This window comes from Bubalus bubalis, chromosome 3 (genome assembly GCF_019923935.1).
Source record: "Bubalus bubalis isolate 160015118507 breed Murrah chromosome 3, NDDB_SH_1, whole genome shotgun sequence".
Taxonomy (NCBI): domain Eukaryota; kingdom Metazoa; phylum Chordata; class Mammalia; order Artiodactyla; family Bovidae; genus Bubalus; species Bubalus bubalis.
This window is the reverse complement of record NC_059159.1, coordinates 50,847,701-50,866,038: the sequence shown is the minus strand read 5'-3', so window position 1 is coordinate 50,866,038 and position 18,338 is coordinate 50,847,701. Positions and strand designations below refer to the sequence as shown.

Here is an 18,338-nt window from a genome sequence, read left to right as displayed (position 1 = left end):
AGCCATGAAATTAAAAGACGCTTACTCCTTGGGAGGAAAGTTATGACCAACCTAGATAGCATATTCAAAAGCAGAGACATTATTTTGCCAACAAAGGTCCGTCTAGTCAAGGCTATGGTTTTTCCAGTGGTCATGTATGGATGTGAGAGTTGGACTGTGAAGAAAGGTGAGAGCCGAAGAATTGATGCTTTTGAACTGTGGTGTTGGAGAAGACTCTTGAGAGTCCCTTGGACTGCAAGGAGATCCAACCAGTCCATCCTAAAGGAGATCAGTCCTGGGTGTTCATTGGAAGGACTGATGCTGAAGCTGAAACTCCAGTACTTTGGCCACCTCATGCGAAGAGTTGACTCATTAGAAAAGACTCTGATGCTGCGAGGGATTGGAGGCAAGAGGAGAAGGGGACGACAGAGGATGAGATGGCTGGATGGCCTCACTGACTCGATGGACAAGAGTCTGGGTGAACTCTGGGAGTTGGTGATGGACAGGGAGGCCTGGTGTGCCGCAGTTCATGGGGTTGCAAAGAGTCAGACACGACTGAGCGACTGAACTGAACTGAACTGAGACTCATTTAACTCTCAAGAGGTAGGCGCTGTTTTTTTTTTTTTTAAGTTTTGACTGCTAGTGTTTTAGTTTGTTGCTGCCCCAGGGCTTTCTCCAGTGTGGTACATGGGCTCACTGCAGTGGCTTCTTTTTGTGGAGCACAGGCTCTAAGCGTGAAGGCTTCAGTAGCTGTCACACACGGGCTTAGTTGCTCCTTAACATGTGGGACTTTCCTGAACCAGTGATCAAACCTGTGTCCCCTGCACTGGCAGGCGGATTCTTTATCCACTGTGCCACCAGGGAAGTCCGAGGTGGGTACTATCTTGATTCTATTTTAAAGATGAGGATACTCAGGTCACACAGGCAGTAAATGGAGAAACTGGGATTTAAACCCAGGCAATTCAACAGAGTCCTAATCACTGCACTAAGAATTTTTACAGCATTCTAACATCAAAATAGTACAGAACAGTAAAAGCCTTCAGGAAGCAATTTGAAAAACATGTATCAAGAGTCGTCAAAAGATAAAACATATTCTTCAACCAAATAATTCAGCTTTCGGAATTTTTTTTTCCTGAGGAAATATCCGAATGGAGGAAAAGGCTACGTTGCTTTTGTCGTTGCTTTAGTCACTAAGTCATGTCCAACTCTTCTGCGAGCCCATGGTCTGTAGCCCACCAGGCTCCTCTGCCCATGGGATTTCCTGGGCAAAAATACTGAAGTGAGTTGCCATTTCCTTCTCCAGGGGATCTTCCCAGACCAGGGATCAAACCCACCTCTCCTGCATTGGTAGGCAGACACTTTACCACTGAGGCACCAGGCAAGCCCTTATGTTGCTTTTACTTTAGCCTTTACTGACAGTATTAAAATACAGTACACATGTGTCTAACACACATTCCCGCTTCTAATACCAGCATCCCAGTTTTGTTCTGGAGTTCACAGCCTCCACTGCATGCAGGCTTTAGGAATGGAACAGAAAACCTGCTTGCTCCTGGCCTAGGTGTAGGCAAATGACCTGTGTCACTCTTTCATATATTTGCATCTTTAGATAGAAAGGCATAAAGCCAACTTTTGGAGCTGATTCACCCCAGAAACTAAAACCTTTCAATGAATGTCCACTAGTTCCTATCACCTACAGCCCCAGAGATCCCGGCTTCTGTCCACTGTGAAACCTGGTTTAGCCTTTAGTCTGATTCTGTGAGCTGCCTAACATCCTTCTAATAAACTCCCATGCTCTTTTCCCTCATCGTAGACTGAGTCACTGTGTTGTTTTCAAAGAATAGTAACACAAAACCAGTACCACAGAGCAGGCTGCAGGCAACTGAGTCTCAGAAAAATGTCAATTAGTTACGGAACCAATAAGGGATAGAAGACATTGAGTCTCTTGTTCATATTCCAGGTAGTAACCAGTGGTGAGACAGGGCTGAATTTATCAATAAACAGTAAGTGGAAAGTCTACGGTGAGCATACTAGCTCAGAATTACGGTAATAAAACTGCAAACACAGATCCAACTCCGGCCTAAGATTCCATGACTGAGAAACAACAAACAATTTGACATGACTCTTAAGGAGCTGGACTGTGTCCTTCCAAAAAAGATATGCTGAAATCCTAATACTCAGCACCTCAGAACATGCTCTTACTCGGAAAGAGGGTCTTTACAGAGACCGTCAAGTTAAAGCGTCGTGAGGGCGGGCTCTAATCCAGCGTTCTTACAGAAAGGGGAAATACGAACATAGAGACAGACAAACACACAGAGAAAAGATGCTGAACACATAAGGGAAAGAGTCGTTTGACTAGAGGGATGCTTCTGCAAGCCAGGGAGTGCGGGAATTCCTGGTAAACATGAAGCTAGAAGAGGTAAGGGATTTCCTCTGAGAGCTGTGAGAAGACAGAAACAGCACGGCCCAGCCAGAACCCTGATTTTGCGCTTGGGCCTCCAGACAAGAAACTTCTGTTAAGTCAACCAATTTTTGGTACTTTATTATGGAAGTTCCAGAAAACAAACACAATGATATAAAGGAAACAATTCAAAGATTTAGGGAAATAGGGACCTTAGATTAAATCTATTATATGAATATGCATCCCACTTATCCACCCCAAGAAAAGTTGAAAAGACTCTCTTCAACTTCAGTACTTAAAGTAATTAACACCAAAACCTTTTTTTAATTGAAGTATAGCTGATTTACAATATTGTGATAGTTTCAGGTATTCAGCAAAGTGATTTGGTTATATCTCTTTTTATATTTTTTTTTCTTTCTTTCTTTTTGGATACACTGTGTGGCATGTAGGGTCTTACTTCCCTGACCAGGAATCGAACCAGGCCTCTTGCACTGGGAGCTTGGAGTCTTTGACACTGGACTACCAAAGAAGTTCCTATATATTCTTTTTATTCTTTTCCACTATTGGTTATTACAAGACATTGAATGCATTCACTGTGCTATACAGATATGCTTACTGTTTATCTATTTTATATATGGTACACCAAAATCTTTTAAACACATTTTACTGACTTCTCTCTCTAAGCAAGAAATACTAAGGGAAGAGGCTGCCATGAAAATGGGTCTCCTGATTTCTGTGGGTGGGAAAATCCTGAGATGATGGAGATCAGATGTGAGCAGTTAATTACCCAAAGAAAATCTGGTATGGTTACTTCACTGACAACAGGGGAGAAGAAAAACTGGATCTCCAGAATGGTCTTTCAACAAAAAACAAGAAACAAAACAATCTTCCAAGTTTAAAGAATTGTTAACCATCTTCAAAGTGGTATGTGGCCATTTTCACACGCAGCTAAACACGGAGGTAAAGGAGATACCCACAACATTGAGTAACTACTGAACAACAACTCTAAGTTAAAAATTCTGGAGCTACAGAATACAGCCTCAGTCCACTGATAAATAAGAGCTAAGGCCCATGGAGGTTAGGTTCTAAAAAGACTTTCAATCCAGTCTACCTGAGACCCACTGGAATCCCAAACCTATCCCACAGCTTTTGGTCCCCAAATAACCTCAGCAACTAACAGCTTCCTCTCATGGTTCTTCAGTAATTGGTCAGAAAGTCTATTATGGTAGAAAAGGCCAAGTGCAAGACCACCAATAGCACTCTCTTCCAAAACAGCAAGTTAAAAGCATTATCACATCTCCCAAAGAACCACAAAGATTTGTGTCACCATTAAAGCATGAGCAGAGGGGATGATCTGATATAGTTTGACTACAACAAAAGTCTGACAGCTCTTAGAAAATGACAGGGGATTATAATCAAATGATGATGCCAAATATTGCTGCAGTTTTGATTTATCCTCTTTACCGAAACAAATAAACACACCTTGGTTATCTGGTATGCATCCAACTGCAGGGCTCTGATGAAACAGCTACCTAGATCCTCTTCCGATCAGACACCTGCTTCTTCAGGTTTACTTCCCCGCCCCCTCAGGAATAATCCAAAGAACTTTTTTCTTGAACCAGTAGAAAGTCAACCACCAACAAAATATACCATCACTCCCAAATACTATTATAGTATCTAATTCCTGTGTATAGTATCTAATTCCTGTCTCTCAGTCAAGTCCAACTCAGCGACCCCATGGACTGTAGCCTGCCAGGCTCCTCTGTCCATGGAATTTCCCAGGCAACAATACTGGAATGGTTTTGCCATTTCCTTTTCCAGGATTCTTCCAGACCCAGGGATCGAACCCGAGTCTCTGCGTTTCCTGCATTACAGGCGGATTCCTTGCCTGGAGGGTGAAATTTGAGGAACAGAATTGCAATATAAGCACTGGGAAAGCCCTAATTCCTATACCATCAGAATCAGGAAATTAACATTGAGAGCATACTACCACTTAATCTATAGATCTCACTCATTTTCATCAACTAGCCTAACAATATGCTTTATAATAAAAGATAAAATTCAGGACCCCTTGTTATATTTGCTTAGCATGTATCTTTAGTCACTTCCAACTTGGAACCTCAGTGTTTCCTCGATGCTTTTTAGGAACACTTGGCCAGTCATTTCAAGAATGTCTCTCAGTTTGGGTTTGTTTCATGTTTCCTCATGTTTGTAACCAGATTATGCATTTTTGGCAGGAACATCACAGAAATATGATCATCTCCCTGCAGGCAGTATACAATTTCAATTTGTCCCATGAAAAGTGATGCTACTCTTGAATCACTCAATTAAGGTGGTGTCTGCCAGGTTTCTCCCTATAATCTTTTTCTTTTTGTAATTAATACCTTTCACAGGGAGATTATCTGAGACAACATTAATATCCTTTGGAGTGAATTGAATGGTGCCCCCGCCCAACACCAATAAAAGATATGCCCACCCAGAAGCTGTGAATGTGACCTAATTCGGGAAAAGGATCTTTGCAAATGTAATTAGGTTAAAGATCTTAAGAAGCGATCAGTCAGATTAGAGTGGGTCCTAAATCCAAAGACAAGTGTCCTTAAGACAGAAGGGGAGAAGACACAGCGGATATAAAGACAGTGGACACTGAACAAGCCAAGAAATGCCAAAAATTGCTGCCAGACACCAGAACCTAGAGGAGAGGATGGAACAGATTCACCCTCAGAGCCTCCAAAAGGGGATCAACCCTACTGACACCTGGATTTCAGACTTCTGGCCTCCAGAACCATGAGAGAATAAATTTATGTTGTTTTTAAGACAGCCAATGTGTGCTAACCACCCCTCTAGGGAACTCATTACAGCAATTCTGTTCCTCCAAGTTTTACCTACTAGTTTTAGTATTTATTGATGTTTCTTGGCTGAATCAACAATTATGATGGTTACCAAATCAAATTTTCTAGTTCCATCATTATTTCTACATTCACTCTTGTAAAGAAAAGCTTTACATCAGCTTTATTTGTAACAGGTAAAAGCTGTGGACAATCCAAATGCCTATCAATGGGTGAATGGATAAACAAACTGTGGTATATCTAGGCAATGGAATACCACTCAGCAAGAAGGAAAAAAAGGAATGAACTACATGCAACATGCGGCAGCAGAGATTATCTAATACTGATGGGAAGTAATGAATGATTAACAAAAATAGAAAAAATCAGTACTTGATAAATATGGCAAATTCATTCAGCACATGTGATGAGCGAGACAACGAAGGTCCTTGATACTAAAAACTGAAAAATATGAAACTAATGATACAAGCTTAAATTCCATGATTTAAAAAAGTTTTCTTCAAATTTGGGGAAGATTCTGGTGGCTCAGATGGTAAAGAATCTGCCTGCAATACAGGAGACCCAGGCTCAATCCCTGGGTCTGGAAGATGCCCTAGAGAAGGGAATGGCAATCCACTCCAGCATTCTTGCCTGGAGAATGCCATGGTCAGAGAAGCCTGGTGGGCTACAGTCCATGTGGTCAAAAAGAGTGGGACACAACAGAGCGATAAACACTTTCCAGTTCTATCTGGCTTTCTCTTGTTTCCCTTTACCCCTTCTGCCCCTCTTCTGCATTTGTCCATCTCTGTTTCTGTCTTTGAATTTAAGATAATGAAAACTATCTGCCAAACACAGAATCAACAATTTAGATTAAGACCAGTTTCTTCATAATTCATTCCTTTGGCCATATTCTTTTAAGTAAATGCTCTGATTTTCAGTTGAACAAATTAAAAAAAAAAATAAAACTTCCCATATTTCATTGTCCTTTACAAATACTGTGGCAAACTTCCTGTAATCACATCAGAGCTCACACTTCATTCATTTCAAGTGTATGTTGTTACCTTTCTAATGGTTCTCTTGATAACGTAAGTCAATGAACTATGATTCAAAGGAATAAAAGCTGCATGTTGTTCACTAACTTCTCTGAACTATCTAACTGCTACTGCTAAGTCGCTTCAGTCGTGTCCAACTCTGTGCGACCCCATAGACGGCAGCCCACCAGGCTCCCCCGTCCCTGGGATTCTCCAGGCAAGAACACTGGAGTGGGTTGCCATTTCCTTCTCCAGCACGTGAAAGTGGAAAGTCAAAGTGAAGTCGCTCAGTCGTGTCTGACTCTTTGCAACCCCATGGACTGCAGCCCACCAGGCTCCTCTGTCCATGGGATTTTCCAGGCAAGAGTACTGGAGTGGGGTGCCATTGCCTTAAAAAGTTTCTGAGAGTGTTTAATCATAAAAACCATCCCATCATTTAATATTCTCTTGAAGATCATTTGCAGTGGCATTGGAAAGGATAATAAGAACATTATTTCAAATGAATAAACCTACAAAAAAGTACACATAAACTTTGAAACATTATTTCTTAGAACACAAGCATAACACAGGAACAGTAAATCCACACATAGGAACATAAATAAATTAGACATATACTGTAACTTAAGATCAAGAAGTAATAATAAAATGAAAAAAAAATTTTAAAGAATATGTTGGGACTTCTCTGGTAGTCCAATGGATAAGACTCCATGCTCCCAATGCTGGGGGCCTGGGTTCAATCCCTGGTGGGGGAATTAAAGTCCCACACACTGCAACTAGGCCTGTGCTGTAACTACTCAGTCTGTGTGCTCCAGAGGCCATGAGCCCCAACAAGACCCAGCACAGCCAAAATAAATACATTTCAAAAAGAGGATATGCTGGGAATTCCCTAGCAGTCCAGTGATTAGGACTCCAAGCTTCCCACTGCTGGGGACCCAGGTTCAATCCCTGGTTGAGGAACTAAGACCCCACAAGCCACATGGCATGGCCAAAAGAAAAAAAAAAAAAGGATATATTCACATTCTCTCTCACTCTATGCTATATTTATCAAGTCCCTCTGCCTCAAGACAAAAATAAGTCATATAAAAATTTTTAGATAATTCAAGTTTTCCTTTGTATATTTGGCAAGGGTATATAAGTACTTGAACAATGCTAGAGAGGTCAACCTTAATGGTAATTAAATAAATGAAGAAGGCCTTAGAGGACTTCCCAGGCGGTCCAGTGGTTGACTCCACCCTCTGCTGAAGGGGGTGTGAGATCCATCCCAGATTGAGAAACCAAGACATTGCAGGTCAGAAGTGGCCAAAAAATATAAGAGGGTGTGGTGTAGGAAGACAAAGAAGGCATTCTTTAAAAATATAAGAAAGCCCTCCCCACCCACTGGTATGGCTATTATTTTTTAAGAAAAGAAAAATATTAAATGGTGGCAAGAATAGGGAGATATCAGGACCCTTGGAGAACTGCTAGTGGCAATGTCAAACAGTACCACTGCTGTGAAGACAGTTTGGTGATTCCTCAGAAAGTTAAACACAGAATTACCAAATGACCCAGCCAGTCCACTTCCAGGTTTAGACCCCAAAGAACTGAAAACAGAGAATCTAACAGGCACTTCTACACTCAAGTTCATAGCAGCATTAAAAGATGGAAACAACCCAAATATCAATAGATGAATGGATAAAATGTGTGTATATACAGTGGAGTATCATTCAGCCTTAAAAAGGAAGAAAATTCTGACACGTGCTACAATTTGGACAAACCTTAAAGACATCATGCTAAATGAAATAAAATTCAAAAAGGGCAAATGTGGTATGGTTCTGCTTATATGAGGTAGCTAGAAGAGGTGAACAGCAACTGGAAGTAAAATAGAGGTTTACCAGGGCTGGAGAAGAGGATAATGGGAAATTACTGTTTAATGAGTACTGAATTTCCGTGTGGATAATGGATGAGTTCTGAAAATGTAGAGTGGTGATTGTTGCACAATCCTATGAATATACTTAATGCCACTGAATTATACACCTAAACCTGCCTAAAATGGTAAATCATATGCATACACATTATAATTTTTAAAGGTGGGAATTTTTTAATTAAAAAAAAAGGTAAAAACACCCATTTAACCACCACACCCACAGAAATTCAACTAAACTAGCAGCGACTTTGGGCAAAGCCCTAGAAGATTAACTATAAGATGTGTAAGGCAGCATCTCTGCTCCCGAAGACCCCAAGATTTAGCCGAGAAACAGACAAAACACAGCAGTTATCTCACAATGGTGCGAATCATCTTTACAGGGATTCCACAAGACCAAAAGCATTTTCATAATACTTCTAAGTTTATTCGCCCTTTTCACTGTGTTGACATCTGTACTGATGGTTGAAAAGCGGTGGCTAGTAAAACTGCTGTTGCCTTAGCAGGAAGCAAGGCAGTGGTACCAAAGTGAACTAGTGGTCCTGCTGCTGCTGCTAAGTCGCTTCAGTCGTGTCCGACTCTGTGCAACCCCATAGACGGCAGCCCACCAGGCTCCCCCGTCCCTGGGATTCTCCAGGCAAGAACACTGGAGTGGGTTGCCATTTCCTTCTCCAATGCATGAAAGTGAAAAGTGAAAGTGAAGTCGCTCAGTCGTGTCCGACCCTCAGCGACCCCATGGACTGCAGCCTACGAGGCTCCTCCGTCCATGTGATTTTCCAGGCAAGAGTACTGGAGTGGGATGCCATTGCCTTCTCCGACTAGTGGTCCTATATGCACTATAACCAGGGACTTCCCTGGCAGTCCAGTGGTTGACTCTGCACTTCCAGTGCAGGGGGTCGGATTTGATCTCTGATTGGGAAACTAAAGACCCCACATGCCTCAAAGTCAGCAAAACATAGCCACTCACTTCCAGTTTAAAAAAAGAAAAGGGAGGACTTCCCTTGTGGCTCAGTTGGCAAAAAAAAAAGGGAAACCAGTTTAACTTATGAATGTCCTTGATGATGCAATAAAAATTAATTTTATTAAACCTCCACCCATGAATACGTGTCTTTAACCTTCTGTAAAACAAGAGGGGAGGTGCATAAAAGGCTTCTGTTGCATAGTATGCCTGTGAAGAGGGAAAGCACTTGTGATTGAGTGAATTATGGAAAGAAGTAGCTACAATTTTCACAGACCATCATTTTTACTTGAAAGACTGATAAAAATGACTTAGTAAGACCTGAGCAGGGAATTCCCTGAGGTCTAGTGGTTAGGATTCTTGCCTTTCTTTTTATATATATTTATTTATTTGACTGTTCCAGGTCTTATTTAGTTATTCATTCTTCATAGCTCAGTTGGTAAAGAATCCACCTGCAATGCAGGAGACCCCGGTTCAATTCCTGGGTCCAGAAGATCCGCTGGAGAAGGGATAGGCTACCCACTCGAGTATTCTTGGGCTTCCCTTGTGGCTCAGCTGGTAAAGAATCTGCCTGGAATGTGGGAGACCTGGGTTCGATCCCTGGGTTAGGAAGATCCCCTGGAGAAGGGAAAGGCTACCCACTCCAGTATCATGGCCTGGAGAATTCCATGGACTATACAGTCCATGGGGTCGCAAAGAGTTGGACACTGAGCAACTTTCACACTTTCACTCCAAGTCTTAGTAGAAGCATGTGGGATTTTTACTCTTCAGTGTAGCATACGGAATCTTTTTTAGTCTCCAGAACATAGTTTTTGGCATGTGGAATCTAGTTCCCCAACCAGGGATCAAACCTGGGCCCCGTGCCCTGGGAAGGCGCTTAGCCACTGGACCACTAGGCAAGTCCCAGGTCTGTGATTTTTCACTGCTGTGTCCCTGGTCAGGACACTGAGATGCTGCAAGCCACAAGGCACAGCCAAAAAAAAGAAAGACTTGGGCATCTGGCATACATTTTTTTCAAAATGAAGTTTTTCAAGAAAAGCTGACAGTATTTGTTGCCAGTGATAAACTTCGAACTGCTGCTTAAAACCTCATATTTATTTGGCTGCTTTGGGCATTAGTTGCAACACTCGGGATCTTTGTTGCGTCACGTGGGATCTTTCCTCACGGGGCATGTCCTCTCTAGTTGTGGCATGCAGGCTCGGTACTTACAGGCCCGTGGGCTTAGTTGCTCTGAAGCAAGTGGGATCTTAGTTCCCCTACTAGGGATGGAACCTGAGTCCCCTGCATTGCAAGGCAGATTCAAAACCACTGGACCAGCAGGGATGTCCCCAAATCTCCTATTTTAGAATATATGTGTCCACTACCTGGTAGTGATGACAATAAACTTGGTAACTTCCCAATCTTAAGACTTCTCTGATGAGATCAGTGATAGTAACAAATGTGGGGATTGTATAATGAAATGCATCAATACTTGGAAGATCTACATAATTCAGTGAACCATTATTTTCCAAATGACTCATATACATGCCACAAGAACATATGTGGGTAAAAGGCTGATTCAAAGTGCAAGAGAAACCAATGGCTCTTACTGTTAAAATAGAAAAGTTCATTGATGATGTTTCAGATTCCACTTTGACTAATCTTAAGAAACTACCACTTTGGGGTGGAATATCCACAATTATCTGAAAAGACAAACTATTCCTCCCTTTTTCTACTACATATGTGTGTGAGACTGCCATATATAGCAACTTGATAAATTTGATTTAATCGAAATTAAAAATTTCTCTTTAAAAAACAATGCTAAAATAATGAAAAGACAAAGTGCAGACTAGAAGAAAATGTTTTCGCATTGTATATCTAATTAACGTCTTGTATTCAGAATGTATTAAGATCTCTCAAAGCTCAAAGAAACAAAAAATGGGCAAAAGATTAGAATAGTTATTTCAATATTTATTTTAGGGGGAAAAGTGATTTTTCACTTTAAAATGTCAACACACAATAAGCTTATTTTTAATAGGTTAAATTTCATTAATTTCTCTCTTTTTTTAAAAAAAGATTTATTTGTTTGTTTTTTGGCTGCGGTGGGTCTCTGTTGCTGCATGTGGGCTTTCTCTAGTTGCAGCGACAGGGAGCTCTTCTTCATTGCAGTTCTTGGGTTTCTCATTGCAGTGGCTTCTCTTGCTGCAGAGCCCGGGCTCTAGGCATCCAGGCTCCAGTAGCTGCAGCACAGGGGCTCAGGCAGTTGTGGCTCCCAGGCTTAGTTGTTCCATGGCATGAGGGATCTCCCCAGACCAGGGATGGAACTGGCGTCCCTTGCACTACAGTGCAGATTCTTAACCACTGGAACACCAGGGAAGCCCCTAAATTTCTCAGTTTTAACTTCTCATACAGTTAAATATGATAGATGTAGCCCACATAAACAAAAGCTGCTTAGAACCCTGAATCATTTGAGTACAAAGGGTTCTGATAGCAAAAAGTTTGAGACCCACTACTATAGCCTGACACACAGGAAGACTATCAAGACTTCCATTTATGTAGCCTACTCTTTTTTTCTGCAAGTTTTGATGGTGGAGTATAAGGCTAACTGTGGGAACAAAGTAAGCTTTAACATTTGGTGTATAAATCTTGGTTCAAAAAGTACATATATGTCGAAGGACATACACATTCACATTTAACAGCAGGATTTCTGCTTTATTAAAAAATGTTCAAGTAACAGGGTTTGTATTTTATCCTTTCAGTGAAAACACATGGCAAATTTATGTTGCTCCAAGTGTACTCCAAAATACACAGGACTCTAAATGTTCTCTGTGTCTAATTTTCCTCTATCTTGTTTTGCTGTCCACTCCCACTTGCCCTACAAGCAATGAAATGACAAATTTCTGGAATATGCTGCTGGTGCTTTCAGCTGTGCTCTGCCTACACAAAAACAAAACAAATCCATAATAGGGGCCTCTGGGATTGGATGAAACAGCCTCCCACAGGCGGACTGGAGGTTCTATGAGTCAATCAAACAATTCTTGGCAGAAATCCAGGCAAACAGAAAACAGACTTTGAAAGAAGCTAGTCCACAACTCTATGACAATACCTTTTTAAAATGTTCTGTATTTGATTAACCTTTACACTCTTCTCTATGTCTCTGTTCCTCTGCTGAAAATAAAGCAACATTATGCTACCTTAAACAAGAGGACTTTCTTAAATAACAGGAGTGGTATTGTGTTTTCTCTAAAAAAAGATTCATGCCATTCATTCACAGCAATGCCTAAGCACCTACAACTCTGTATGATAACACAGGTTGGGTACAGAAACATCGGCTGCTTTAGAACACATTCAAAGCTTCGATGAAACTACAACTACATCGAATTTTTAGAAATTAGGATCTCCAATTCCTTTTGGCACATCAGTAATTCCTTATCTCTTCCTACTTTGACCGGTATCTACAATTTACAAGCACTTTTACGTGGGAACTGTTGAGAACCTCTGACATCAATTAGCCAAGGCAAGTACCAAAGGGCTGAAAAAAAAAAAAAGTGCGCTTTTGAAAAGCCCTAAACTGAATTTAACACATCCCGCTAACGGGGCCAGTTTAAGTGGTAAGAACCCATTCCATGCTTTTGTTTTTCATAAGCAGTACAAGCATAAAGATCCTAGAAACATCTGATGATCACCATACCGAATTCTTTCCCAAGACTAAGTCGCTGGATGATAACTTTTTAGCCTCTCTACTATAGCCAACAGCTTACTCCAACTACCAGCCACCCGGGGTCAATTTTGGAGGCCTGACACCGCCGGTAGGCGGCCACCGATAGGAACAAGTCCTTCAAGAGCAAAATTATGACAGATTCGAAGGAGATACTTTTTTTTTTTTTTTTCCGCCATCTCCCGCTTCCTTCGCGCGTCCTGGGTAGCAACCCGTCTTCAGTGCATCTTTAGGCCAAAATCTGGCGCCAGGTTTCAAACACGCTTTCCGGCTGGCTGCCATCAGAGTGGAGTAGCGAAGGGGCGAGGGGACGGCTCCCCACCGATCCTGGCCGGGGTGGGGGGGGGGGGGGAATAAAGCGAGGGATGTCTGAAAGGAGACCACAACCCTCTCCTTCCGAAAAGCCACTTTCCTTTGCCCGGAGCCCCCCATCCTGGAAAGTGCGCTGAGAGACCCTGGAGTCTTCCCTCCCGTCGATGGACACACCGAGCGCCCTCGGTGGCCGGGGGTTGGGGAGCTCGCGGGGCCGGCGCGACAGAAAGCCCCCAACTGCCCGGAGCAGAGGAGGGGGGAGGCAGCGGCAAGCCGGGGAACTCACCCAGCTTCTTCCACATGGCGAGATGACAGGCGAGGAAGCCTTTGCGGATGGCGGCGCACACCTTCGCCGGCTCGGACGACGTGAAGCCCCTCTGCTTCTTAATGAAACCCCACAGGTGCTCGCGGGCGAACTGCGCCGCCTCCCGCCCGCCGTGCCCGTCGCAAACGGCGAAGAAGGCCACCGAGGAGCGGCGGCGGCAGCAGCGGCCGGGAGCCGGCGAGGCCCCGGCGTCGGACGGCGCGGCGCGAGCCTCCCGGGCGGCCCCCGCGGCGCCTCTCCCCGCCACTTCGCCGCTGGCCGGGGGCGGCGGTGACCGCGGCGGAGGCGGCGGCCGCGAGGGCGATCGCCGCGGCGAGAGCTCTTCCTCGGCCGCCGGCTCGGGCTCCACAACGATCTGAGTAACGTCCTCCATGTACTTCCTCCCGCCCTGGTCGGAGAAGACGCTCACTCCCAGCGAGTACAGCCCCGCCATGGCCGGCTGGCCGCGATCCCGCCGGTCCCGCGCGGCCCGCCGAGTCCCAGCGGCGGGAGGCACCCTCGGCGCTCGCCAGCCAACTATTGTTTATCTCCGACGAGGCCGAGCCGGAGGAGGGGGCGGTCCCGGAGGGCGGAGGTAGGGGGGGCGCGCGCGATGTCGGGACTTGTCCGCGAGAGCTGGGCCCGAAAGCCGGGGGTGGACGGGGCCCAGCCGCTGCGCCTGCGCAGTAGGCCTCCCCCGCCCGCCCGTGCCCACCACACAAATCCGACGTTCTCGCCGGCTGACGTCACTCGGCTCTGCGGAGCCGACCAATCCGGAGTCGAGTTGGCGCGCGCGCCCGCCCTCCGCCCCCAAGCCTCGCCCCTCCCTGCAACGGCCGCGCTCCTCCGTCCTGACCCGCGCGGGCGCTGGGGGCGCGCCCGATATGCCCGGCTTACGCCTCGCCACAGCTGGCGGTTTTCGCCGTCCGGCTTTTTCGGCGGGTGCTAAAACGCTTTATCTGTTAGTCTGCTGGCACCTTTTGGCTCAGTCCCTGGGATCACGATGCATGCGGCCGCCCAGGGCGTGCCGCTGCTTGACTTGCGGGGAAAGCCGTGTGGGCTCGGGCCTCCGGCAAGTCCGGAGAATCTGCCGGGAAGAGACCTTTCATTTCTTGAACTGAAATGGCGGGAAACCTCACTTCGGAAGGTGGTTTGCGAACAGGCTGGGGGAAAAAAAGCATGCCACCGCCGAGCTGGATTTGGGTGGGATGGATCCGACCGGCAGTTGACAGCGCAAATCTAACCTGTGTTAAGAAACTTGCGATTTCCGTCTGGTCGACTACCCAGTCGCGTTTCACGTACGTCGGAGACTGAAAAGACTTATATTTTAACTTTTTTTTTAAACATCTTTTCACCTTTTGTTGAAAATAGTTTTTCCCACGAGCCCTGGGTGCAAACATTTTACTCCTTTGGTGGGATCACTTGAAAATAGATTACAAAAACTGCCCAGTGCTACAGAGCTCCAACAGTTCGGTAACCTTCCCGCGTCTTCTCCCAGCAAGTTACAATCTGTGAGCTAAAACCTTTGCACGGATTTCAACAGCACTAAAGCAAGCCTCGGAGTGGGCAGGTTGGCATGTTGTCAGCAACGAACGTTCTTGGGAATCAATTTAAAGTTCACTTTGTCAGTTTTTGACCGCTTCACCATCAGCTCTCCTGTGTGTTCTTTCCAGTAGAGCCTTGGAGATTTTTCAAGTGGAATGATGCTAGCACTGGGAATGGGGAAAATGTTCATTTTTTGACATGTGACACAGACGTAAAATAGGAAAAACCCTTCTACCAATAAAATATAAGTAAAAATCATTTCAAAATGTAGCAACTCTGACTAGATCAATTAAATTGAAAATATACTCAAAGATAATACCCTGCATCAAAATGCACTAGGCCAGGTGGTTCCAGAGTGTAAAAAGACTCGGGGAAAAAATCCAGCGTGTTCTGAAAGATGATCATAATCCTGTCATCAAAACCTGACAATTATAACACTGGAAGGAAATGATAGCCTATATTTCATAGCTATTAATAAATGAAAAAAACCCGAGTGAAATATTAACTATTCTAGACCGGTGTCCTCAGCAACACCACCTGAGAGAACATCTTGTATAGCTCTGTACTACTCTTCTTAAACAGTTTACCCACCTTCCTTTCCATTCCAAGAGATTACAAAAAAGATAATCCCTACTGTTCTACAATCCTTTTTACTCAGTCACAACCGGGTAGCCTCAGGGTCATCTATCTTTACCCTGATTAACATCTCCATGCTACTCCCTATTTCTTTTCATCTGATTCAGTAACCTGCTCTTCACCAACCATCCTAAACCATTTCACTCCACCCTTTAGATTTCAACATCTGTTATCACCCATTTCCTCTATACTTCACCTCTTCTCTAAATCTTCCATCAACTTCCTGTTCCGGCAGAAAGCTGGTTTGTGTGTGTGTGTTCAGTAGTGTGCAGCTCTTTGCAACCCAATGGACTGTAAGCCAGCAGGCTTCTCTGTCCATGGGATTTTCCAGGCAGGAATACTGGAATGAGTTGCCATTTCCTACTCCAGGGGATCTGCCTGACCCAAAGATTGAACCTATATCACCTGCATTAACAGTCAGATTCTTTACCACTAAGCCACCTGGGAAGACTGGTTTATAGCCTAGCAGAACTACCTCCCTTCAGTCAGTTCAGTTCAGTTCAGTCGCCCAGTCGTGTCCGACTCTTTGCAACCCCATGAATGGCAGCACGACAGGCCTCCCTGTCCATCACCCACTCCCGGCGTTCACTCAGACTCACGTCCATCGAGTCAGCGATGCCATCCAACCATCTCATCCTCTGTCGTCCCCTTCTCCTCCTGCCCCCAATCCTTCCCAGCATCAGAGTCTTTTCCAATGAGTCAACTCTTCTCATGAGGTGGCCAAAGTACTGGAGTTTCAGCTTTAGCATCATTCCTTCCAAAGAAATCCCAGGGCTGATCTCCTTCAGAAAGGACTGGTTGGATCTCCTTGCAGTCCAAGGGACTCTCAAGAGTCTTCTCCAACACCACAGTTCAAAAGCATCAATTCTTCGGTACTCAGCTTTCTTCATAGTCCAACTCTCACATCCATACATGACCACTGGGAAAACCATAGCCTTGACTAGACGGACCTTCGTTGGGAAAGTAATGTCTCTGTTTTTGAATATGCTATCTAGGTTGATCATGACTTTCCTTCCAAGGAGTAAGCGTCTTTTAATTTCATGGCTGCAGTCACCATCTGCAGTGATTTTGGAGCCCAAAAACATAAAATCTGACACTGTTTCCACTGTTTCCACATCTATTTCCCATGAAGTGATGGGACCAGATGCCATGATCTTAGTTTTCTGAATGTTGAGCTTTAACCCAACTTTTTCACTCTCCTCTTTCACTTTCATCAAGAGACTCTTTAGTTCTTCTTCACTCTCTGCCATAAGGGTGGTGTCATCTGCATATCTGACGTTATTAATATTTCTCCCAGCAATCTTGATTCCAGCTTGTGCTTCTTCCAGCCCAGCGTTTCTCATGGCAAAGGAGAAAAGGAAAGATATAAGTATCTGAATGCAGAGTTCCAAAGAATAGCAAGAAGAGATAAGAAAGCCTTCCTCAGCAATCAATGCAAAGAAATAGAGGAAAACAACAGAATGGGAAAGACTAGAGGTCTCTTCAAGAAAATTAGAGATACCAAAGGAACATTTCATGCAAAGATGCGCTCGATAAAGGACAGAAATGGTATGGACCTAACAGAAGCAGAAGATATTAAGAAGAGGTGGCAAGAATACACAGAAGAACTGTACAAAAAAGATCCTTACGACCAAGATAATCACGATGGTGTGATCACTCACCTAGAGCCAGACATCCTGGAATGTGAAGTCAAGTGGGCCTTAGAAAGCATCACTACAAACAAAGCTAGTGGAGGTGATGGAATTCCAGTTGAGCTATTTCAAATCCTGAAAGATGATGCTGTGAAAGTGCTGCACTCAATATGCCAGCAAATTTGGAAAACTCAGCAGTGGCCACAGGACTGGAAAAGGTCAGTTTTCATTCCAATCCCAAAGAAAGGCAATGCCAAAGAATGCTCAAACTACCGCACAATTGCACTCATCTCTCATGGTAGTAAAGTAATGCTCAAAATTCTCCAAGCCAGGCTTCAGCAAAACATGAACCGTGAACTTCCTGATGTTCAAGCTGATTTTAGAAAAGGCAGAGGAACCAGAGATCAAATTGCCAACATCCGCTGGATCATGGAAAAAGCATGAGAGTTCCAGAAAAACATCTATTTCTGCTTTATTGACTATGCCAAAGCCTTTGACTGTGTGGATCACAATAAACTGTGGAAAATTCTGAAAAAGATGGGAATACCAGACCACCTGACCTGCCTCTTGAGAAACCTATATGCAGGTCAGGAAGCAACAGTTAGAACTGGACATGGAACAACAGACTGGTTCCAAATAGGAAAAGGAGTACATCAAGGCTGTATATTGTCATCCTGCTTATTTAACTTATATGCAGAGTACATCATGAGAAACCTCCCTTTAGTTCAGTTCAATTGCTCAGTCATGTCTGACTCTTTGTGACCCTATGGACGGCAGCATGCCAGGCTTCCCTGTCCATCACCAATTCCCCGAGCTTGCCCAGACTCATGTCCATTGAGTTAGTGGTGCCATCCAACCATCTCATCCTCTGCTGTCCCCTTCTCCTCCCACCTTCAATCTTTCCCTGCATCAAGGTCTTTTCCAACAAGTCAGTTCTTCAAATCAGGTGGCCAGAGTATTGGATCTTCAGCATCAATCCCTCCAATGAATATTCAGGACTGATTTCCTTTAGGATGGACTGGTTGGATCTCCTTGCAGTCCAAGGGACTCTCAAGAGTCTTCTCCAACACCACAGTTCAAAAGCATCAATTCTCCAGCACTCAGCTTTCTTTACAGTCCAACTCT

The 18,338-nt window shown here is 44.2% G+C and overlaps 1 protein-coding gene across 2 annotated transcripts in view; it reads right to left on the bottom strand.

Annotated features, from left to right (window-relative positions):
- Window positions 1-14,039, bottom strand: part of PPM1D (protein phosphatase, Mg2+/Mn2+ dependent 1D) — a 61,249-nt gene extending 47,210 nt beyond the window's left edge. For both annotated transcript variants that reach the window (XM_025281157.2, XM_025281158.2), the window contains exon 1: window positions 13,384-14,039. In XM_025281157.2, coding sequence (XP_025136942.1) covers window positions 13,384-13,855 — 472 coding nt within the window. In that variant the 5' untranslated portion in view covers window positions 13,856-14,039. The remainder of the gene's footprint in view (window positions 1-13,383) is intronic.
- Between the last annotated feature and the right edge of the window lie 4,299 nt (window positions 14,040-18,338).